The following is a 24,065-nucleotide window of genomic DNA, read 5'->3' as shown; positions in this document are numbered from 1 at the left end:
AAAAAGATTTAAAATTTTAAAAAATGAAACAATTCCAACACATACTAAAACATATTAAAATGCCTGGGCGAAGAGGAAAGTTTTAACCTGGCGCCGGAAGGATAAAAGTGTTGGCGCCAGGCGTATCTCCTCAGGGAGGTTGTTCCATAAGTCAGGGGCCACCACTGAAAAAGCCCTTTTTCTTGTTGCCACCCTCCGAGCTTCCCTATGAGTAGGCACTCGGAGGAGGGTCTTCGATGTTGAGCATAGTGTACGGGTAGGTTCATATTGGGGGAGGCGTTCCATCAGGTATTGTGGTCCTGTGCCGTGTAAGGCTTTGTAGGTTAGAACCAGCACTTTGAACTGGGCCTGGAAACATATAGGCAGCCAATGCAAGCGGACCAGAATCGGTGTTATATGTTCGGACCGTCTGGTCCCCGTTAACAGTCTGGGCGCTGCATTCTGCACAAGCTGCAGTTTCCGAACCGTCTTCAAAGGCAGCCCCACGTAGAGCGCATTGCAGTAATCTAGTTTAGAGGTTACCAAGGCATGAACTACTGAAGCAAGGTTCTCTCTGTCCAGATAGGGGCGTAGCTGGGCCACCAGTCGAAGTTGGTAAAAAGCATTCCGTGCCACCAAGGCTACCTGAGCCTCAAGTGATAGGGATGGTTCTAAAAGGACTCCCAAGCTACGAACCTGCTCTTTAAGGGGGAGTGCAACCCCATCCAGAACAGATCGAACATCCGCCATCCGGTCAGGAGAACCACCCACCAGCAGCATCTCAGTCTTGTCTGGATTAAGTCTCAGTTTGTTAGCTCTCATCCAGTCCAGTGTTGCAGCCAGGCATCGGTTTAGCACGTCGACAGACTCACCTGAAAAAGATGAAAAGGAGAAATAGAGCTGCGTGTCATCAGCATACTGATGGCAACGCACTCCAAAGCTCCTGATGACCGCACCCAGCGGCTTCATATAGATATTAAAAAGCATGGGGGACAGAACTGACCCCTGCGGAACTCCATACTGGAGGTCCCAGGGTGCCGAGCAATGCTCCCCAAGCACTACCCTCTGGAGACGGCCCGCCAAGTAGGAGCGGAACCACTGCCAAGCAGTACTGCCTACTCCTAGATCAGTGAGTCGTCCCAGAAGGATACCATGGTCGATGGTATCAAAAGCCGCTGAGAGGTCAAGGAGGATCAGCAGGGTCACACTCCCCCTGTCAGTCTGCCGACAAAGGTCATCATACAGGGCGACCAAGGCTGTCTCTGTGCCAAAACCGGGTCTAAAGCCCGACTGAAATGGATCCAGATAATCAGTTTCATCCAAGAGTGTCTGGAGCTGGCTGGCAACCACTCGTTCCAGGACCTTGCCCAGGAATGGGACATTAGCTACCGGCCTATAATTGTTAAAATTTTCTGGGTCCAGGGACGGTTTGTTCAGAAGTGGTCTTACTGCTGCCTCTTTCAGGTGGCCAGGGACCACTCCCTCTCGCAATGAGGCATTAATCACTTCCCTGGCCCAGCTGGCCGTTCCAGTCCTGCTAGCTTTTATTAGCCAAGAAGGGCAAGTATCCAACCTAGAAGTGGTTGCACGCACCAGTCCAAGCACCTTGTCAATGTCCTCAAGCTGTACCAACTGAAACTCATCCAGGAAATCGGGACAAGACCGTGCTCTGGACACCTCATTCGATTCAGCTGCTATAACATTGGAGTCCAAGTCCTGGCGGATGCAAGAGATTTTATCCTGGAAGTGCCTAGCAAATTCATTACAGCGCGCCTCAGATGACTCCACCATGTCCGTAGGGCCAGAATGCAATAGCCCTCGGACAATTTTAAAAAGCTCCGTTGGGCGGCAGATAGATGATTTAATGGTGGCAGCAAAATGTTGCTTTTTTGCTGCTCTCACTGCCCCTAAATACAACTTAGTATAGGCACTTACCAGTGTATAATTGCATCCATCAGGAGTTCGCCTCCATCTGCACTCAAGCCGTCTCTTATACTGTTTCATCGCTCTCAGCTCCAAAGTATACCATGGAGCTGCATGAGCTCTACACCGAAGAGGGCGCACAGGGGCGATCGTGTCAACTGCCCGGGTCATTTCTGCATTCCACAGTTCCACCAGGGCTTCGACAGGAGCGCCAGCCCTATCAGCCAGAAAACTCCCCAGAGCCCTTTGAAAATCATCAGAAGTCATTAGTCTCCGGGGGCGGACCATCTTAATGGATCCCCCACCCTTGCAGAGGGGAAAAGTCGCTGTAAGTCTAAACCTCAGCAAGCGGTGATCTGTCCATGACAAAGGGACTGACGTAAAACCCCCTATATTCAGATCACCATCTCCCTGTTAAGTGGCAAAACTTAAATCTAGAGTATGTCCTGCTATATGTGTTGGGCCAACAGCATATTGTGACGGCCCCATGATTGTCATGGAAGCCATGATGTCCTGAGCCGCCCCAGATAAGGCGGCCTCGGCATGAATGTTGACATCCCCCAGCACCAACAGTCTGGGGGATCTCAGCAGTACATCCGAGACCACCTCCGTCAGCTCAGTCAGGAAGTCCATTGGGCAGCTGGGTGGGCGGTACACCAACAGAATCCCCAATCTGTCTCGATGGCCCAACATAAGATGCAAACACTCCAGACCAGTAGCCACATGGACAGGGTGCTTGGAGAGGGAGATGGAACTCCTATAGACCACAGCCACCCTCCCTCCCCGACCCTCTGATGCTTCTTTCCCGCAAATATCCAATAGGTTGGGAATCCTGTTTTTTGCTTCCAAGTTTGTTTGTGTGTTTCAAATTTATAACCTGCCCTTCATCTCCAAAGGGACCCAAGGATGGCTCACATAAATAAAAACACAAGTAACAATATAAAGTAGGACTACCTCCCCCCTTGGCGCTTTCCTATCTTGGCTTCCTAGATCTAGCCATGGGGAGCTTACTAGGTGGGTCTAGGGAATGATCAATGCTTCAAGGGTAGAAGGAGGCGGTGATGCATCCCCTGAAGTTCTCCTTGGAACCAGAAGAGTTAAATAACTATTTCACAGTGGCAAATATCCCTTTTTGGGGCAAGGTGTTTGAGAAGGTTGTGGCAGTCCAACTTTAGGCATGCTTGGAGGAGACTGAATATCTGGATCCATTTCAGTCTGGCTTTAGTCCCAGTCATGGCAATGAAACTGCCTTAGTCACCCTGGTTGATGGCATTTGTCGAGGGAGAGATGGGGGGAGTGCATCTCTCCTCATTCTCCTTGAACTCTCGGCAGCTTTTGATACCATTGACTATGGTATCTTTCTGGAGCAGCTCAGGGAGGCAGAGGTTGGGGGCACTATACTTCAGTGGTTCTGCTCCTAACTCCAGGGATGTTTCCAGAAAGTAGTTATGGGAGGCTTCTGTTCAACACCATGGGAGCTTTCCTGTGGTGTCCCACAAGGTTCAGTGTTGTCCCCCATGCTATTTAACGTCTATATGAAGCCTCTGGGAGTGGTCATCAGGAGTTTTGGACTGAAGTGTCACCAATATGCAGATGACACTTAGTTCTACCTGTCTGTTCCATCTGAATTGGGAGAGGTGGTTGGTTTGCTAGACAGATGTCTGGAGGCAGTGATGGGTTGGATATGGGCCAAGAAACTGAAACTGGATCCTGAAAAGACAGAGGTGCTATGTGTTCCAAGTTCTTGAGTCCAGGAGATGGAAAAGTTCTGGATGGGGTTACATTCCCCTAGAAGGAGCAGGTTCGTAGGTTGGGGTCCTCCTCAATCCAACATTGTCACTGGAGGCTCAGGTGGCCTTGCTTACTAGAAGTGCCGATTTCAGCTCCAGCTAGTTTGCCAGCTACAGCCCCTTTTGGACAGACTTGGCCATAGTACTCAATGCTCTGGTAACTTCTAGAATGGATTATTGCAATGTGCTCTATGTTGGACTGCCCTTGAAGATAATTCAGAAACTTCAACTGGTCCAAAAATGTAGCAGCCAGATTACTGGCTGGGGTTGCTTTTAAAACACATATAATCCCTGTTCTAAAACAGATGCTTTGGTTGCTAGTCATTTCCGGGCTTAATTTAAGGTGCTCATATTAGTGTGTAAAGCTCCAAATGACAAAAATCTCAGAGACCATTTCCCTACAGACTATCTCAGGTGTTAAGATCAGCAGAGGGAGCTTTCTTGGTAGCTCCACCACCTTCAGAAGTTTGGGGGATGGTGGCCCAGGAGAGGGATTTTTCTGTGGCAGCCCCTAAATTAATGCAATTCCATCCCTACAGAGGTGCGTCTGGCACCTTTGCCATACAGTTTTAGGCAAATGCTAAAGACACACCTCTTTACTGTGGCCTTCGGTGCTAATGTGTCTGTTTTCAGAACCCACCCTACTCCTGTGAATGTAATGTGTTTTAATGCTTTTTAATACTGTATTTTGAACTTCTGTAACCTGCCCAGAAACCTAATGTTGAAGGGCAGGCAATAACAACAACAATAACATATTGCAGAGAGCAGTTAAAACAAACGGTGTAAAACCTTCATAAAAGTACTGGCCAAAAGCCTGACTAAAAATAAGAAAGTCTTACATATTTCCTGAAAGCAGGTTAAGAGGGAACTTGGCCTGGAGAAAAGTCTAATTTCTTCCCATATTAAGGGCAAGCCTACAGAGTTTGTGACCTTGTGGTCCAGGAAAAACAAGTTTGTTGAACTCCCAGAGGGTTGTAATTAGCAATGGAAGGATCCGTCAATTTCAGTTCTCTCAGTTTCTCATTTTTCCAGTCTTAAAATCATTTTTCCATATTTTTACAGCAACTTGGGTTTGTTTGTTCATTTTTTAAAAAAATCCTCATGAAAATTCTTCCACATTTTAATGTGAATTTCTCCTAATAAACACACTTTTGTATGCAGTTTTGACTATCTACATTATTGCAATCAATTTCTCCCAATATAATGTATTTGTATGCTATTTTCACTGATGTATCCATTTTTATGCCCACTTCCCTCATATATGTATTTCTGTAAACAATGTTTTGTTGGAGAACTGCATTGCAAAATTCGGATGTATGAATTTTGAAAGATAGTCATGCTTTGGTTCCCATATTGTTTCAGAAAATGTGCATTTGATAAATTCAGCGTTAAATGCTGAATCAGATTTCTCCCCCATCCCTAGTTGTAATACATGATTGATGACTGTGTTTAGCTTGGCAAGTCACAAGTTGTACAGGTCTTCTTTAGGACGTATAGTCTAGTTTTTATTTAGCAGGCCTATGTCATAATGATGACTTCTTACATTGCCATCTCTTGTGTGTCCCTTGTAGGGATGTGCTAGAATCCTGCCCAATTTAGGTTTGGTACTAAATTTTACATTAATTTGTTTATTCACTATTGTTGCAGATCAGATTTTTATGTAGTGATTTTCCACAGCTTCCCCCCCCCAAAAAAAACACATGTCTAATATATAGTGATACTAATATCAATATGTTTATTGATATTTCCTTTAATTTCTTTAATTTCCTTTAATTTATCAACATTTCCTTTCAAATATCAATATTTCCTTTTATATTAATGTCAGTATTTTTTCCAAAGGGAGAAAAGGGATTGGTGACAAAGAACAAACTCAAATTGATACCAACCTGTTAGGTCATTGGAAAGCTTTTGGAGCAGCACTGGCCAGTGGATCCCATCCCTAGTCTCTTGTAGTATTGTTTGCATTCTCAATATCTATTCACACAGGTAAACTGCTCCAGGGAGCAGCTAAATGTCCCAAATAGATTCTACATATAATGTATAAATTGACCCTCTGTTGCTGCCAGCTCAAAATTAGATGCCAAGCTGTTTTGTAGATATGTGATAGATACATGTTTTTAATGACACAGCATACTACATGATTTATTTCTTAACATTCCAAACTGGGAGTAATTTGTAAAATGTGAGCACAGGCACAGTGCTTCTGGACTGAGCCCCCTGAGTCAGTATCTCTGTTGCACAGACTATTGAAATAGCTGCAGCATGTAGAACGTAGTAATAATTGAAAAGACAGGCACTGAAGTCTTTAGAGATGTTTGTCTTTTCTCCAGAATACAGCTGTACAAAAAAAAAAAGAACTTTGGTCTCTCTATGCCACAATATTTTTATTCAAGGGGCTAGTTCAATAAAATATTGGTTTGTGACTCCTTTTGTTTTGCCCTGTTTTTTCTGTTTCCCTGCCTTCTCCTTCTGATATATTACTCCCAAAGGGCAAGTATATTCTTGTTGCTCAGTTTCCTTCTGTTTACTGCTGCTCATATTTTACCCTTCCATTTCCCTTCCTCCTGGGTGCTTTCCTTTGTATCTTCCATCTCAGGGCTTCTCCCAGGCCAGAAAGTAGGCAAGTCTCCCTGGAAGTAAGTTCTATAAGCGGGGGAAGGGGGCGCCATCAAAAAAACTCTTTCCCCAGATGTCACCCAGAGGGTGCAGCCAAAGGAGAGCCTCCAAAACTTACTTAAGTGTATAGAATGATTAATGTAGGAACAGGCATTCCTTCAGGTCCCCAAGCTGCATGTGATGTTGAAGCACGGGGTGGTGCCCCACTCACCTCAGATTGTCCTCAGCTAGTCGTCCCCCCCAGTTCAGGGAGTAGCACTGCCTATTAGTGGCAGGCCTCCTCCTCAGTCTTAATGTTGCATTACAGAACTCAGAAGGGAGGCAGAGGACATCAAAACAAGAATGGGTTGGCTGTGCCTGTCACTAGCTCAGACTTCACCTACCATTGGCCTCCATGCCTTTGGTCATGCCGGTCACAATGGTCAGCATCCACCACTATTTTCAAGGTGCCGGTGAAGCTCTTTGACCTCTGGTTGATGCTACATTCCTAATGTCCTGTCTGTGGCCTATCAGATGCATTTTGAACTCACTGCCATTTCCCTGGCAGTCTTCAAAGGTAGCCCTGCACATACCCTTTTGTCACTTATCCAGGGGAAGGGCTCGACTGCTTCTTAGGTTTAGGCTATCTCTGCCACTTTCTTCTGCAGATCTTTCCAGTTGTTTGGAAATCCCATTTTGGCTTCCAAGGTTTCTTCAAATTTTTAACCTGCCCTTCCTCCCCGAAGGGAGTCCAGAGCAGCTCACAATAATAAAATCAACTAGTAGCAATTTAAAGCAACAGAGTGGTAAGTGGTGGTAACGCAGCCGAAGCTCTGCTCACAGCCGGAGTTCGATTCCAACGGAAGGAGACAGGTGAATCTCCGGTAAAAGGGGTCGAGGTCCACTCAGCCTTCCATCCATCCGTGGTCGGTAAAATGAGTACCCAGCATACACTGGGGGGTAAAGAAAGGCCGGGGAAGGAACTGGCAATCCCACCCCATATATACGGTCTGCCTAGTAAACGTCACAAGACGTCACCCTAAGAGTCGGAAATGACTTGCAGTATAAGTGCGTGGGCACCTTTACCTTTACCTTACAACATATTGCAGATAGCAGTTAAAACCAGCCAGTAAAAAACCTCATAAAACTATCGGCCAGAAGCCTGAATAAAAATAAGAAAGTCTCAACATATTTCCTGAATGCAGGTAAAGAGGGAACTGCCTGATTTCCCTTGAAGAGTTCCATTTGTCTAATTTGTGTCCATATTAGGGACAAGCCTGCACAATTTGTGACCTTGTGACACAGGCAGGAAAAGCGGGTTTATTGAGCTCCTGGCCAGTTGTAACACATGACTCATAACTTTGTTTGGTTTGGCAGGTCACACATTGTACAGGCCTACTTGCATTTAGGGTTTATTCAACTACGTCCTACTCAGAGTAAGCCCATTAAAATTAATGAACCTAAGTTAGTTGTGTCTATTAACTTCAGTGGGTTTACTCTGAGTAGGTGTAGTGCTGAATACTACCCATAGGGTCTAACTTTTACTTAGCAGTCCTCTGTCTTAATGCTGACTTCCTATGTTGCCATATTTTGTATGCCCCTTGAAGAAATATGAAGGCCTGGGGAAAACCCCCAGAAAAACTGGGGAAAAGCTTTTTTCCTGGTTTCCTCCCACCCCCCAATTTTTCAGAAAACAAAAAGGCTTAGTAGTAGTAGTAGTAGTAGTAGTAGTAAATAATAATAATAATAATAATAATAATAATAATAATAATTCTCCCCTTAATTTTTCCAGTTTTTTTCTGGTCATTCACATTTCTAGTCTCTTGCAGTATTATGTACATTCTTAGCATCTTACGCTATTCACATAGGTAAACTTCTTCAGGGAGCAGTTAAATGTCCCAAATAGCTGCTCCATATAATGTGTAAATTGACCCTATGTTGCTGGCAACTTAAAACTTAGATTTCAAGCTGTTTTGTAAAGAAGTGATGTGAAACTGGCAACACAATCCCTTTCTAGTGAGTACACAGGATACACAATTCTTACTTTCTCCCTATTACCCGTATCTATTCACAGTCTTTATATGTTAGACATTAGCTCACCTAAGCTTGCAGGTTTCCAATGAACTAACCTTTGGTCTCTATGGCACAATATTTTTATTCAAGGGTATACTGAATAAAATATTGGTTTGTGACACTTTTGCTATACCCTGTTTTTTTCTATTTCCCTGCCCTCTTTCTGATGGATTATCACAGTCCAAATTGCAAGTATATTATTGTTGCTCAGTTTTCCTCTGTTTACTGCTTCTCATATTATCAGCTTATATATCCTTTCCTCCTGGATGCTCTCCTTTATATCTTCCATCATGGGGCTTCTCCCATGCAAACTGGTTATGATAAAGATAGAGAAAGAAAAAGGATGTCTTTTTTCATATGGTTTTCAATATATTGCTGCTCTTTTCTCCTTATCCATTTGACCTTGTCACCTCCCAATTCATGAAAAAACTTGGATTAACAACCTCCCCCCCCCCAAAAAAATAAAAACCCTTGCTTTCGGCAACTCTGAAATTAATTTATGCTAAGTAAGATATTTTAACCATGGCACATTTTACGGGCACTTTTTGTGTTCAGCTTGGCATTCTAACAGCTTGAGCTTCAGTTACCATGTGATCATGCTTAGCTAGTCAATAATGTGCCAGCTTTAATTTGCACCAGTTGTTATAATGTTTCACGTCTTGTTGCTGCCATTGTATGATAAGTACATCCATTTCTCTTTTTATGTGAAAATGTGGATGGTGGGGTAATATTGATTGGCTTCGGTTCTTGCATCATGCTTACCTTAAGCCAGATTTCCATTATGTCCAAGTACAAGATTAAACCACGGTTTCCCATTCCAGACATGTGAGGAGAAACACAGGGTGAGGCAAAGGGCAAGTATGTGGTCACAACGCTCCTTCCCAGCTTAATAAACTGTGATTTGTTTAAAATTGTTTGCTGGAACCATTCAGTCTGAACTGGCTCTTAGTTCAACAAGTCCTAAGAAATGAATTTTTTTTTTAAAAAAAAATGTTGAAATCCACCGAGTTGAATGTGCAGTTTGCCTAGGTAGCCTATAAAAGATTCAGCAAGCAGCTCAGTGGCATAAATGGCTAATGAAATCTATCTGACATTGCACTTTCATTTTTGTAGTTACTGAAACTCTGAAGCTAGATCGCTTTGATGAATTCGGCTATACCTTTTTAGCACCAAGGTTGGTCATTTTTCCTGGTATAAACTCTATATATCCAAATGGTAAATACCAAGTGTCAATTATGCTCAACTAATTTAGTGGAGATCTAACCCACTTTGTTTAAGATTGTATCACCTATATACAAATAATCTATCTCAAATCTTTGAGTGCTTACATGTATGTAGCCAAAACCATACCATCCTCCCACAAGAGAGGAGGTATCAGCAGTCTCATGGTAACCCCCAAGGTTTGCAAGAATACAAAAAAAAAAAATTAGAAAAGAACTCGGGGGGGCGGGCTCTGAAAAACAGCCCAGTGAGGACTAAGTTGTACGCAGTGCCCACGGAATTCCCAGATACTGTGAAGAGGAAAAAACCTGAAAAGTGGGACTGGGAGTGGGAGGGGTAATGGAATGAAGAAGCCGGAAAAGGAGGATGGAGAAAAAAAACATATAGATGTGAAATGGGTAGAAAGAACCATATCATTTCTCCAGATTATTATATTGACTTATATGCTACCTTTCCTCCAAGGAACTCAAGACTGTGTACTTGGTTCTCTCCCCCCCATTTTATCATAACAACAATCCTGTGGTGTTAGCTTAGGCTAAGATTATAGTGAGTGGCCCAAGGTCACTCAGTGAGCTTCATGGCTTAGGATTTGAATTCAAATCTCCCACTACATTACAAGTTCCACCTGCTGAAATTCCATCTTCTACACAACTGTTAAAGGTGCAGGAGTCCTATCCTTTTTTCCCACCTGGATACCTAATATTCAACAGACATGGTGTGCTGACCTTTGGGGAAAAAAACAGAAAACTGGATTGCAAAGGGAGAACAGATTGGAGCACTCTACCCTGCATCTCAATTCTCTTGACTACTGCTGGTCCTTATGTAGCCAAAACATCACCACCTATCCATAAGAGGATGCATCAGGATGCTTGGGAGCACCCAAGGGTTTGAAGCAGAATTTTATTTATTTATTTATTTATTAAATTTATATACCGCCCGACTAGCAATAGCTCTCTGGGCGGTGAACATAAAATAGCATAAAAATACAATGAATAACAAAATAATACTAAAATACAATCATCAATCCAATACAATAAACATTTTAAAAAGTAAATCAGTGTAACTTAAAATGCTTCAGAGAATAGGAAGGTTTTGACCTGGCGCCGGAAGGAGAGCAGAGTCGGCGCCAGGCGTACTTCCTCGGGGAGACTGTTCCATAGTTCGGGGGCCACCACTGAGAAGGCCCTAGATCTTGTCATCACCCTCCAGGCCTCCCTGTGAGTTGGAACCCGGAGGAGGGCCTTCGTAGCAGAACATAGTGCACGGGCCGGTTCATATCGGAAGAGGCGTTCCGCAAGGTATCGTGGTCCCGCACCGTATAAGGCTTTATAGGTTAATACCAACACTTTGAATCTAGCCTGGAAACATATTGGCAACCAGTGCAAGCTGGCCAGAACAGGTGTTATATGCTCGGACCGCTTGGTCCTTGTCAGCAATCTGGCCGCCGCATTTTGCACTAGTTGTAGCTTCCGAACTGTCTTCAAAGGTAGCCCTACGTACAGCGCATTACAGTAATCCAAACGTGAGGTTACCAGAGCATGTACCACTGATGTAAGGTCCTCTTTACCCAAATAGGGACGTAGCTGGGCTACCAACCAAAGTTGGTAAAACGCATTCCTAACCACCGAGGCTACTTGAGCCTCAAGTGAGAGGGAAGAGTCTAAAAAGACTCCCAGACTATGAACCCGGTCCTTTAGGGGGAGTGTAACCCCGTCCAGGACAGGGTATATATCCACCATCCGATCAGAGAACCCGTCCACCAACAGCATCTCAGTCTTGTCTGGATTGAGCTTCAGTTTGTTAACTCTCATCCAGTCCATTGTCGCGGCCAGGCAACGGTTCAGCAAATCGACAGCCTCACCTGAAGAAGATGAAAAGGAGAAGTAGAGCTGCGTGTCATCAGCATACTGATGACAACGCACTCCAAAACTCCTGATGACCTCTCCCAACGGCTTCATGTAGATATTAAAAAGCATGGGGGACAAAACTGACCCCTGCGGGACCCCATATTGGAGAGCCCGCGGTGTCGAGCAATGTTCCCCAAGCACTACCTTCTGGAGACGACCCGCCAAGTAGGAGTGGAACCACTGCCAAGCAGTACCTCCAACTCCCAACTCCCTGAGCCTCTCCAGAAGGATACCATGGTCGATGGTATCAAAAGCCGCTGAGAGATCAAGGAGAATCAACAGAGTTACACTCCCTCTGTCTCTTTCCCGACATAGGTCATCGTACAGGGCGACCAAGGCTGTCTCAGTGCCAAAACCGGGCCTAAAACCCGATTGAAATGGATCTAGATAATCAGTTTCATCCAATAGCGCCTGGAGCTGGCCAGCAACCACCCGTTCCAAGACCTTGCCCAGGAATGGAACATTCGCCACTGGCCTGTAGCTGTTAAAATTGTCTGGGTCCAAGGAAGGCTTTTTCAGGAGTGGTCTCACCACTGCCTCTTTCATACAGCCCGGGACCACTCCCTCTCGTAAAGAGGCATTTATCACTTCCTTGGCCCAGCTACCTGTTCCATTCCTGCTAGTTTTTATCAGCCAGGAGGGGCAAGGATCCAGTACCGAAGTGGTTGCACGTACCTGTCCAAGCACCTTGTCCACGTCCTCGAGTTGAACCAACTGAAGCTCATCCAACAAAACAGGACAAGACTGTGCTCCGGACATCTCACTAGGATCTACTGCTATAACTTGAGAGTCTAGGTCCTGGCGGATACATGAGATCTTATTCTGGAAGTGATCGGCAAACTGATTACAGCGGGCCTCCGGTGATTCCACCGTGTCCGGAGGGTTTGAATGGAGAATCCCCCGGACAACTCGAAAGAGCTCCGCTGGGCGGCAAAGAGATGATTTAATAGTGGCAGCAAAATGATGTTTTTTAGCTGCCTTCACTGCTCCTACATAGAGCTTAGTCGAAGCACTAACCAGCGCATAATTGTATCCGTCGGGAGTTCGTCTCCATTTCCGCTCAAGCCGCCTCCTATCTTGCTTCATCGCTCTCAGCTCCGGAGTATACCATGGAGCTGTATGAGCTCTACACAGGAGAGGGCGTGCAGGAGCGATCGTGTTTACAGCCCGGGTCATCTCCGTATTCCACAGAGCGACCAGGGCTTCAGCAGGAGCGCCAGTCCTATCAGCCAGAAAAACCCCCAGAGCCCTTTGAAAACCTTCAGGATCCATTAGTCTCTGGGGGTGGACCATTTTAATAGGTCCCCCACCCTTGCAGAGGGAAGAGGTTACTGAAAGTCTAAACTTCACCAAGCAGTGGTCTGTCCATGACAACGGGAGTGTTGTAAAACTCCCCACATCCAGATCACTTTCCCCATGCTCAGTAGCAAAAACAAGGTCTAGAGTGTGCCCCGATACATGTGTTGGACCACTAACATATTGAGATAGCCCCATGGCTGTCATGGAAGCCATGAAGTCCTGAGCCGCGCCAGACAAAGTGGTCTCGGCATGAATGTTGAAATCCCCCAGTACTATTAGTCTGGGGGACCTCAACAATATATCCGAGACCACTTCCGCCAGCTCAGTTAGGGAAGCCATTGGGCAGCAAGGTGGGCGGTACACCAAAAGGATTCCCAGCCTGTCCCTTTGGCCCAACACAAGGTGCAAACACTCCAGGCCAGTAACTGAATGAACATGGTGCTTGGTGAGTGAGATGGAACTCTTATAGACGACAGCAACCCCACCTCCCCGACCCTCAGATCTACCATGATGCTGAACCAAGTACCCCGGTGGGCAGAGCTGAGAGAGACCAACTCCTCCCTGCTCACCCACCCAGGTCTCGGTTATACATGCCAGATCGGCTGCTTCTTCCACAATCAAATCGTGGACGAGGGAGGTTTTATTATATACCGATCTGGCATTTAATAACAGCAACTGGAGATCTGAGAGTTGGCTGATAGGACTACCAACGACCTTGCGGGTGTGGGAAGGACCGGAACAAGGCACAGCCACAACATGTCTGGACCGCGTTCCCCTTACCTGGCACGTCCTTCTCACAGCGCCATACCTTCCTTTGCCCGTCACTACGGTAATTGGGGCCCCCTCAAGTCTCCCCGCCTGATGGATAAAACTCTCTACGAAGCACATAATACAACTAAAATATACAACAATTAAACGTATAAAAACAGCCATATACAGCCATATATACAGCATATAAACATACACACTCACTCAGACATACATTCATATAATCAGGCACCCATTCATCTCAAATTGCATCAACACACCAACAAAAAAGAAAAAGAAAAGAAAGCAGCAGCAAGAACAGCAGCCTCTCCTTCCCTTGGGCGATGGTTTCTTCTTCCTGCAGGCACTGGGTCTCCCAGGCCACCTCAGCCAGCCAGCTTATGTATCCCTCCAAAGAGGGACAGGTGGTAAGAATCAGTCCTGGCTGGCTGGGTACCTGGGGCCTGGTCCTGCCAGGCAGAAGTCCCTCTGGGAAGGGTGGTGGAGGTGGCGGTCCCACGGCAGCAGCAGCAGCAGCAGCAGCAGCAGCAGTAGCAGCAGCAGCAGCAGCAAGAGCAAGAGCAGCAGCAAGAGCAGCAGCAGCAAGAGCAGCAGCAGCAAGAGCAGCAGCAAGAGCAGCAGCAAGAGCAGCAGCCTCTCCTTCCCTTGGGCGATGGTTTCTTCTTCCTGCAGGCACTGGGTCTCCAAAAAGCTTCAGAAAAAGACTTCTCCAGGGAAGAAAAAACTTAAAACATCTCAATGAGGGCTAAGCATGCCAATGAACACAGGATGATGTTGGGGGGGGCATGCACATTTAATGGTGGGGAGCTGTGACTTGTTGCTGTTGAACAACTGAGAGTCAGAATCATTGCTGATTTACTAGTACAAATCACTGAAAAGACCTGAGCAGTAGAATCCAGTCCTTCTTGTTGCAGAAATATAGGCAGGTGTTTTTGTTTTTGCTTTACTACATGTGTTAAAGGCCATTTTAAAAAACTGTTTTTTTTCTAGAGAGTACTGTAGTCCTGTGAAAACAACAGACAACAACACTGCATTTCTTCTGAGTTTCAGTGAATATATTGATCGATACACCCCCCAAAATCCTTCATGTAAGCATTACTTTTCATTAAATGAAATTGCTTGAAAATGACAGTGTTACGTGCTGCAAATAGTTCTAAAGAGTAAATGTTAATGCAATGATACTGTTTTCTGAAATTATAGTACCAGATCTGTTTACTGGATTTGTGTATGCAAGATAGCTGAGTTTCTTCCAATCAAACCACTTCAGTGAGCATATTTGCTGTTAGCAGACGTGGCGTGAATTTGTGCTATTTTGGCTTTTGTGTGATGGTTACAGTCACCACATGGTAACCTGTTGATTTCGAACTCACTTCTCACTTCCGTCTAAAGTGGAAATAATTATTACAGACAAAGTTATGTATAAAAGAACAAGCTTTGCTAAGGAAGAATCAGCATGGCTCCTGCAATGTCCTCACCAATCTTTTGGAGTTCTTTTGAGGTGGTCAATAAGCATGTAGTTGGGAATGATCTGTTAACTGTTATATACTTTGACTTTCAAAAAGCTTTGGAGAAAGGCCCTTGTCAGAAATTCCTGTAAGCTTTGCAGACTATAAAAGGATAGATCCTTTAATAGATTCTTAACTGGTTAACGCAGGGGTGGGGAACCGGTGGCCCTTCAGATATTGTTGGACTCCTCCAACTCCCATCAGCTCCAATCCACATGGCCAATGGTCAGGGATTATGTGAGTTGTACTGCAGCAACATCTGGAGGACCATATTGTCCTTACCTGTGGGTTAAAATAAAGGACAGGAAGCGGAGGATAGGAGAAGGCAAACATGATAGAGGGAAGTGTGCAGTGGGATACCCCAAGGATTTATATTGGACCAGAAATCCCCACATGAGAAACCATGTATGCCATTTTTTTTACCCAGTGACACAAATACAGCTGGTGGGTGAGGGTTTAATCAGGAAAACAACAGCATCTTGCATTTTTCTCTCCAAAGTAATTCTATCTTCCACGGTATTAGCCAGGCCCCCCAATTTTGTATCATCTGCAAATTTGATAAGCATGCTCTGTACCTCCTCATCCAAGTCGTTAATAAAAAATGTTGAAGAGCACTGGACCCAGGACCAAGCCCTGTGGTACCCCACTCATTACCTCCACCCAGTTTGAGAAGGAACCATTGATAAGCACTCTTTGAGTACAATTCTGGAGCCAGCTGTGGATCCACCTGATAGTTGTTCCATCCAGCCCACATTTAGCTAGCTTGCTAATCAGAATATTGTGGGGCACTTTATCAAAAGCTTTGCTGAAGTCGAGATATGTCCATAGCATTCTCACAGTCTACAAGGGAGGTTACCTGATCAAAAAATGAGATAAGATTAATTGGGCAGGATATGTTCTTCAAAAATCCATTTTGGCTCCTAGTAATCACTGCATTGTTTTCAAGGTGCCTACAGATTGACTGCTTTATAATCTGCTCCATAATTTTCCCAGGGATTGCTGTTAGGCTGACTGGTCTGTAGTTCCCCGGTTCCTCCTTCTTGCCCTTTTTGAAGATAGGGACAACATTAGCTCCCCTCCAGTCATCTGGCACTTCACCAGTCCTCCACGATTTCGCAGATAATAAACAGTGGTTCTGAGAGTTCTTCAGCCAGTTCCTTCAATACTCTAGGATGCAGTTTATCGGGCCCTGCCAATTTGAACTCGCTCAAAGTGATTAGGTATTCCATGACCGTTTGTCTATCAATCTCAAGCCCCAATCCTGCCCCTTCTATTTCATGTTTCCTGGGAGGGTCACAGACCCTTTTTTGGGAGAAGACTGAGCCAAAGTAGGAATTGAGACCTTCTGCCTTTTCTTTGTCATCTGTTATCATTTTGCCATCCTCATTGAGTAGTTGTGCCACCATTTCCTTTCTCTGTCTTTTACTATGAACGTACCTGAAGAAAGCTTTTTTGTTGCTTTTAGCATCTCTTGCTAACCACAGCTCATTCTCAGCTTTAGTGTTCCTGACACCATCCCTGCCTGTACTCTTCCTTTGTGGCCTGGCCTTCTTTCCACTTCCTGTATGTGTCCTTTTTTGTTTTCAGGTCAGCTCTAAGCGTTTTGTGAAGCCACATTGGCTTCTTCTGCTGTTTTCCCCCTTTTTTCCTTGTTGGAATTGCTTGCCATTGCGCTTTTAGATTTTCCTTTTGTAGAAACTCCCACCCATCTTGGACTCCTTTTCTCGTTAGGGACACTTGCCCTAGAATCGTACTTACAAGTGTTCTGAGTTTATTAAAACCAGCTTTCCTGAAGTCCAGGGTGCGCATATGGCTACTCTCAACTTTTCTTTCTGTTGAAATCAAGAATTCAAGTATGGTGTGGTCACTTTCCCCCAGGGTTCCTGTAACTGCCACTCCATCCACTAAATCATCTCTATTGGTTAGAATCAAGTCCAGGATAGCTGATCCTCTGGTTGCTTCCTCCACTTTCTGCAGGAGGAAGTTATCTCCAACACAAGTCAGAAATTTCTTAGAGGGGGGGTGTTGGGCAAAATTTGTCTTCCAACAGATAATTGACGTCCCCTATTACTACTATATCATGCCTCCTCGAAACATTGGCTATTTGCTTTTCAAAAGTTACATTCTTGTCTTCTCCTTGATTGGGTGGTCGGTAGTAGACTCCAAACACCACATTCCTTTTAGTACTTGCCCCATTAATTTTAATTCAGATACTCTCGGTGGAGCTACCAAGCTCATATTCCTGTATTTCTGTGCAGGGATATATATATTTAACATATAGCGCGACTCCCCCTCCCTTTTTATTCCTTCTGTTCTTTTTGAACAAGTCATATCCTTCAGTTGCTGTATTCCAGTCATAGGAGTCATCCCACCAAGTTTCAGTTATACCTATCAAGTCATAATTATCCTCCTGTATTAAGAGTTCAAGTTTTCCTGCTTGTCTCCCATGCTCTGCGCATTGGTATACAGACATCAAAGACCATGTGATTTATGGCTTGGCTTCCTTGCTACATTTTTTTGAGGTCTGTTACTGGGCCCTATTAGAGCCGATCTCCCTGGTCCCATTACTGTGCACAAGCCTTCATCAGTTGTTACACCAAGTTTACATCTCCCTCCCCCTTAGGATTCAATTTAAAGCCCTTCTGGTGAACTTCTCCATGCTGTGGCCAAACATGTTCTTCCCAGTCCTTGTGAGATGCAACCCATTACTTGCCAGCAGTCCATCTTCCAGGAAGCATAGCCCATGGTCCCAGAATCCAAATCTCTCACGTCAGCACCACCTTCGTAGCCATTCATTCACACAGAGTATTTTTCTTTCCCTTTCTACTACCTCTTCTAAGTACTGGAAGGATGGATGAAAAAACTATCTGGGCCCCAAAGTCCTTGAATGCCCTTTCCAGATCTTCAAAGTCTGATGTGATTTCTTCATAGCTCCGTTTGGCAATATCATTTGTTCCCACATGGATGAGGAGAAAGGGATACCTGTCTGTGGGCTTGATGAGTGATGGCAACCCTTCCGTCACATCTCTAATCCGTCCTGGTAGACAGCATACCTGGCGAGTCCACGGATCTTCTCAGCATACTTGGGTTTGATCCCATGCAGTAGGGAGTCTCCCACTACTAGTACTCTTCTTGTTGTGGGGCATGGTTTCATTGCCCCTGCTTGACTGAGCTTCAGCCTCTTGTTCGTTGTCCTGTAATTTTTCCCCTACAGGCTGTCCTCCAGTCTCATCCTCAAGTGGTTGAAAACGGTTCCATAGTTTCCAGTCCCCAGATGTTGAATTTAATTTAAACTAATTGTTGAAATCTGAGTTGGTTTTAATTATGGGGAGAAACTGCATTATTGGGAAGGATCTTAGCCCAAGTACTAGAGTACATGCTTTGCATTCAAAAGGTCCCATATTCAAATCCCGGGCATCTCCAGATAGAGCTGAAAAAGGCCCTTTGTTGAAGTCCTAGAGAGCCATGCCAGTTGTCGCAGGCAGTAAACTAGATGGGCCAATGTTTTGGCTTTGTATAAGCCAGCTTCCTATGGGTCTAAATTAACATTTTGGTTGTTTCCTTTGATAGGTAATGATATGGTTATGAGAGCTTTGCTGGATGCCGGATTTACAAGTCAACTTGTTCAGAATTACTGGAGTAAGCAGGACCCGTGAGTGTTCTTTTCGTTCCTTACCATCACCAAGTAATATAGAAATTCCTGTTTTTAAAAATGTTATGATGTGTTAAAATAATATTGTATCATTTCTAATAATCAGAGCACAAAAGAAATACACCATTAAGTATGTGAAAATATAAATATATTTTGTTTCAGTATATCTTAGAAAAACCTGTTGTGAATATTACATATAAGGAGCTGGCAATAATTCCAAATTCACTGTTATTTCAAACCTTTCTCTCTCTCTTCCTCCTCCCTCCCTCCTTCAGTGAGGGAATTACAGCACGATTTGTAGCTACTGATGGAGGGATCACAAGAGTGTATCCAAAAAGGTAAGGGTCCATTTCTTTCTAGGTAATACAACAGAGACACTGATAATGAAATAAATTGCTTAAGCATACCTAACTTGGTGTTACATTGTGGTCAAAGTTCTTGCTAGCCTCCACTGACATTGTCACTTGGTAATGAAATATTAAAGTGAGAATCTTTATACAGAACATCTTGAATCCCACAAAAATACTATTCTGACCAACATGGAGGAAAAAGAATGTGATACTCCACAGGGCCATACCCACATTTTGAAAATAAATACCAGGAACTTGATCTGCATATTAAAAATGTAAATGTACTGCCTTCAAGTCGATTCCGACTTATGGCGACCCTATGAATAGGGTTTTCGTGAGGCTGAGAGGAAGCGACTGGCCCAAGGTCACCCAGTGAACTTCATGGTTATGTGGGGATTCAAACCCTGGTCTCCCAGGACGTAGTCCAACACCTTAACCGCTACACCACGCTGGCTCTTAATTTTGGCAAATTCAAGTAGATATATTTTGGGGGGAAAACTGTCTTTTTCACATTTTGAATTCAGTTAATGTACAATACAAAATGCAGGGAGGAAGGCTGGATCTTCCTTGTATAGCATAGCCAAGATCCAGGGGACTAATTCAGAACACATCATGTGGAATGGTTCACTTAATAAACCAAAATGAAAACAGACTCCAATCCTTTATCATGAGCTGGGTTTTTTAAAAAAATACTCTTCATTTCAAAAGTGGGATACTAATAGCCTAAAGAGCTGCTGTTCAAGAAATATAAGATCAAAGTCCCTTTGGGCATGTGGAACTAGTTGAGCAGGTTTTTTTGGCATTCAGCTTATGTCTGGAACAGGTATCAGGTTTTCACAACATTTCAGTTAACAATCAGAATCTAAGGAATAAGGTACATTTTTAACAGGGTCAGGGAGATCCCAAGTTTGCTCATTGTCTCCTGTACGTGGTTGGATATTGATTGAAGATTAAATAGAAGATGTAGTGCATGGGAGGTGAGATATAGTGCATGGACTCTTGATCTAATAGAGGTAGAATCCCAGTTGCCTAGTACTGTATGAGCAAGTCCTTTTGTGCAGGGAATATGATTGCAATAAAAGACATTTACTCACAAGTAAATCTCATTGATTTAAATAGGGCTTACTCCCAGGTAAGTGGATTTGGATTGCACCTTAGATTGCAGTCCTATACCCCAATAGTGAGAAGCCTGTGGCCCTCCAGATGTTGTTGGGCTCTAACTCCCACCAGTCCCAGCCAGCATGGCCAATAGTCAGGGATGATGAGAGTTGTTTTTCAACAAAATCTGGAGGGCTACAGGTTCCCCACTGTTCCTATAAATGCTTTCCTGTTGATAAGTCCCACTGAACTCATTGGGGCTTACTACAGAGTAGGTGTGCATATGATTAAAAAAAAGCCCTGTGAATAAGTAATATAAAATAAAAAGCTGACATTTGTGTCTCATGTTCAGTGCAGGAGAATATTGGACAGAAAATCCTGAAACATATGAAGAGAGTTTCTACAAAAGGAGTTTAGATAATGAAAACTATATCTTCACAGCTCCCTCATACAACAGTAAGTCATTCAAAATTATCTTATTAAACTCCATGATCCTGCTCATTAATAAGTGCTTTACTTATAATGTGGTTCTTCAGTGAAAAGCTGGATAATTTGAAAGATTTTTTAAAAAATGGTCCAGATCTAGTTCTAGTACAGAATGAACAGGCAAACATTTGAGACTATAAATAGAAATTTCAGGGTAAACTTCAAGACTCTGATCATTTGTAGTTATCATTTGCCTACACTACCTAAATACTCTAAATTGTTAGGCATAATGACTAATAAATTAGTTCGCAGAAAGTAGTTACGGTACAGTCCATCTTATGCAACTATGGAATTTTGAAGGAATCTGGAAGAGGATAGATAATGGCTATGGGGAAGACTCCTATAAAGTAATTCTACATGTCTGTTTCCTGAAAGTCTGTAAATACTGTAAATAGCTGGAACTTGGGAAACATTGCTAAAGGATTTGTGAGAGGCTGCATTTGGGTCACTGGAGCATAACCCTGACTTTCATACTTGGGTTAGGGCTTCCTCCGGTGTTATGATTTTCAGTGAAAAGTATAGTCCTAAGAAGGATTTATACACCTGCCTGAATTGCAAACAGACCTATATACGAATCCTTTCCATGCTGATAATTTCATCAATGTGCAAATTTTCATTGATTACATCATAGTGCACAAATGAATCTTGATGAAGTTGTGCAATCACATCAAGATTTCCCTTTCCATGGTGTTTCAATGCACACATGCACTCATGCTCTACTGGTAACCTGGACATTGGAGAAAAAACACAAATTGAAAACTGGCAAACTGCATGAGTACAGTAGGCTTTGAATAAAGTTCTGAAATCAGCATGGATGAATGATGGATTGCAAATGGTGCCACTCTACAAAAAGATCAGGTAATTTGGAATCCGAAAATCTGGGGAGAAAGTTGGATGGGAAGAATTTTGTAAGCATTTACAGTTTTACACCGCTGCTTCTAGAAGATACCTATCAGGAGCTCTACCAAACAAAGTTGTCCCATTAGTGCAAGGACTTCTGTTTGTGCAGTAGAACTTCCTCTCCTTCTCATCTCCCCATGTGCCCACAGTGCCCTCCCCAAATCTGCTCTGGTGGTTTGGGGGAAAGCCCAGAACAGCATGGGGAGAAGAGAGTAAAAGGAAATTCTATTGCGCAAATGGAAGTCCCTGTACTAATGGGATGACTTTATTTATGTTTTTATTTATTTATAAATAAATATTTGTATACCATTATTATGTTAAAAACATCAAAGCGGTTTACAACAAGTTAACAAAACAACAACCATACAATGAAAACATTAAAAATACAATAAAAACAAGTATCAACTATTGCAAAAAGTCATCTCCTTAATATTTATTTGTTTACTTACTTCATTGGATGCAACTCAAAGTTTCAAAAGTTGTAGGCCAGAGTCCAGAATACCTATGTCTCCTTAATGTTTATGTCATGGAGTATAATTGATCCAATCACTAGGTTTACCTAAAGTTACAAAAATGTCTTTGTCAATAAGTAACTATGCTCACCTTGTAGCTGAAAATTAGTAATCCTTCAACTTTGTTAAAAGAGTTTGGCTGTGGAACCTGTAAGTTTTTAATATAACCACATCACCAAAGGCTCTTGTTATCTTTTATCAGGAAGGTGACTTGCATAGGAAAAATTAACATTAGTTGCTCGTGTGGAGAGATATATCAAACCTTCCCTATCTCTATTACAATTGAATAATTGTTTAGTACCAAATGCTTTACATTTACTAGGTAGTGAATCCTTTCAAAGAAAGAAAAGATCATACTGAAGTTAACAAGCACCTGATTTGATGAAGAACCATCAGATGCCAATCCTATTGATTGAGTCTTTGATTTATGGTGGGTTGTATGGTAGGCCATAATTCAGTGGATGGCATCTGCTTTGCATGCAGAAGGTCCCAGGTTCAATCCCGAGAGCCACCAAGAAGGACTGGGAGAGACCCCTGTCTGAAACCCTGGTGAGCCACTGCCAGTGAGTGTAGACAGTTCTGAACTAGATGGACCAATGGTCTGATGTAGTATGGTAGCTTTCTGTGTTCCTAATAGTAAAATAAACAGAAGGCAGATAGAAGATAGGATGGAACCACCTAAAATCAAGCAAAGCAACTATACTCTAGTGGTTCTTCATGCTTGCACCTGGTACCTCTGCTACTAAATTTAGTCCATTTCCCCCTCCCACCGCAACCCCACACAATACCTCCACAGCGTTCCAGAGGACCCCTAACTCTCAGAAGCTCTTTGGGGCAAGGCACAGGGGCTGCAAGGGCAGAGGGGAAGAGAAAGATTGGTTGCACAAATGCCTTTCACTGGTGCAACTAGTTATAACCCAATTAATTTGGTTTCTTTGAAAATTGGTACACAGCAAGATTGTTTCATAGTCATCTATTAAATTTGGGTTATCTTTTTTTCTATATCTCAGAAAGTATATCTGAAGATGGCATTATGGTCAGTAAGGCTGTGAAAATAACAGTTGGTGGAAAACTTCTGAAACCTGCAGGTAGGAAGAAATAATACTGATATTTCTGGTCAGTTGTTATTGGACATAGTATAATGCAATTAGAAATTGTAATGTACAATACAAACCTATGTGACCTAGCTTTCTTGTAAAACAGGTTCTGTCTTTGGCCACTCTAAAGTTCTCACAGATTTCTTAATAACATTATTTATTAGTTTTTATTTTTTTAGGGAAGGTGATTAAGAAGGTTGTGGTGGGATAGTTGCAAGCACTCTTGGATGAAGCTGATTATCTTCACCCATTTCATTCTGGGTTCAGATGTGGTTATGGGAGTAAATTGGCCTGGGTCATACTGATGGATGACCTTTATTGGAAGAAGGAAAGGGAAAATGCAATCTTGTTGTTCTTACTTGATCTCTCAGTGGCTTTAGATACCATTGACCTTGGTGTTCTCCTGAACTGACTCCATGAAAGATGGGCATTGAGGACAATGCTTTGCAGTCATACTGATCCTATATCTAGGATTTGTTTCAGAGAATAGTATTGAGTGATTATTTCTTGCGCCCCTGGCAGTTGTGCTGTGGGGTGTCACAGAGTACTTTCTTGTCCCCAATGCTATTTAGATGTTAAATTGTCCCAATTGTCGCAAGCGCTATATAGGTGTTTAATAGTATCTACTCTATATTAAGCCATTGGGAGTGGTCATTAGGAGATTTGGGGTGTGGCTTCATCAGTATGCTGATGATACCCAACTCTGTTTATCTGTAACATCTGAATCCGGAGAGGCTCTGCAAGCCCTGGACCAGTGCATGGTACATGTTTGGATGAGGGTGAAAAAACTGAGTCTAAATCCTGGCAAGATGGAGGCGCCGTGGCTGAGCAGTTCTAGAGTCAGGATATTTGATCAAATGCTTGCTTTGGATGGGATCATTCCCCCCTAAAGGAGCAAATTCGTAGTCTA

At 43.5% G+C, this 24,065-nt stretch overlaps 1 protein-coding gene across 5 annotated transcripts in view; it reads left to right on the top strand.

Annotated features, from left to right (window-relative positions):
* The window catches only part of CACNA2D1 (calcium voltage-gated channel auxiliary subunit alpha2delta 1), a 621,516-nt gene that overhangs the window by 561,771 nt on the left and 35,680 nt on the right, over positions 1-24,065 (top strand). For all 5 annotated transcript variants that reach the window (XM_061582171.1, XM_061582168.1, XM_061582170.1 and 2 more), the window contains 6 exons: positions 9,474-9,534; positions 14,546-14,643; positions 18,631-18,712; positions 18,988-19,050; positions 20,513-20,616; positions 23,069-23,146. In XM_061582171.1, the coding sequence (XP_061438155.1) occupies positions 9,474-9,534; positions 14,546-14,643; positions 18,631-18,712; positions 18,988-19,050; positions 20,513-20,616; positions 23,069-23,146 (486 nt within the window). The remainder of the gene's footprint in view (positions 1-9,473; positions 9,535-14,545; positions 14,644-18,630; positions 18,713-18,987; positions 19,051-20,512; positions 20,617-23,068; positions 23,147-24,065) is intronic.

Source organism: Rhineura floridana, chromosome 8 (genome assembly GCF_030035675.1).
Source record: "Rhineura floridana isolate rRhiFlo1 chromosome 8, rRhiFlo1.hap2, whole genome shotgun sequence".
NCBI lineage: Eukaryota > Metazoa > Chordata > Lepidosauria > Squamata > Rhineuridae > Rhineura > Rhineura floridana.
Note: the sequence above shows the minus strand (reverse complement) of the source record. Positions and strands in the feature narration are given on the sequence as shown.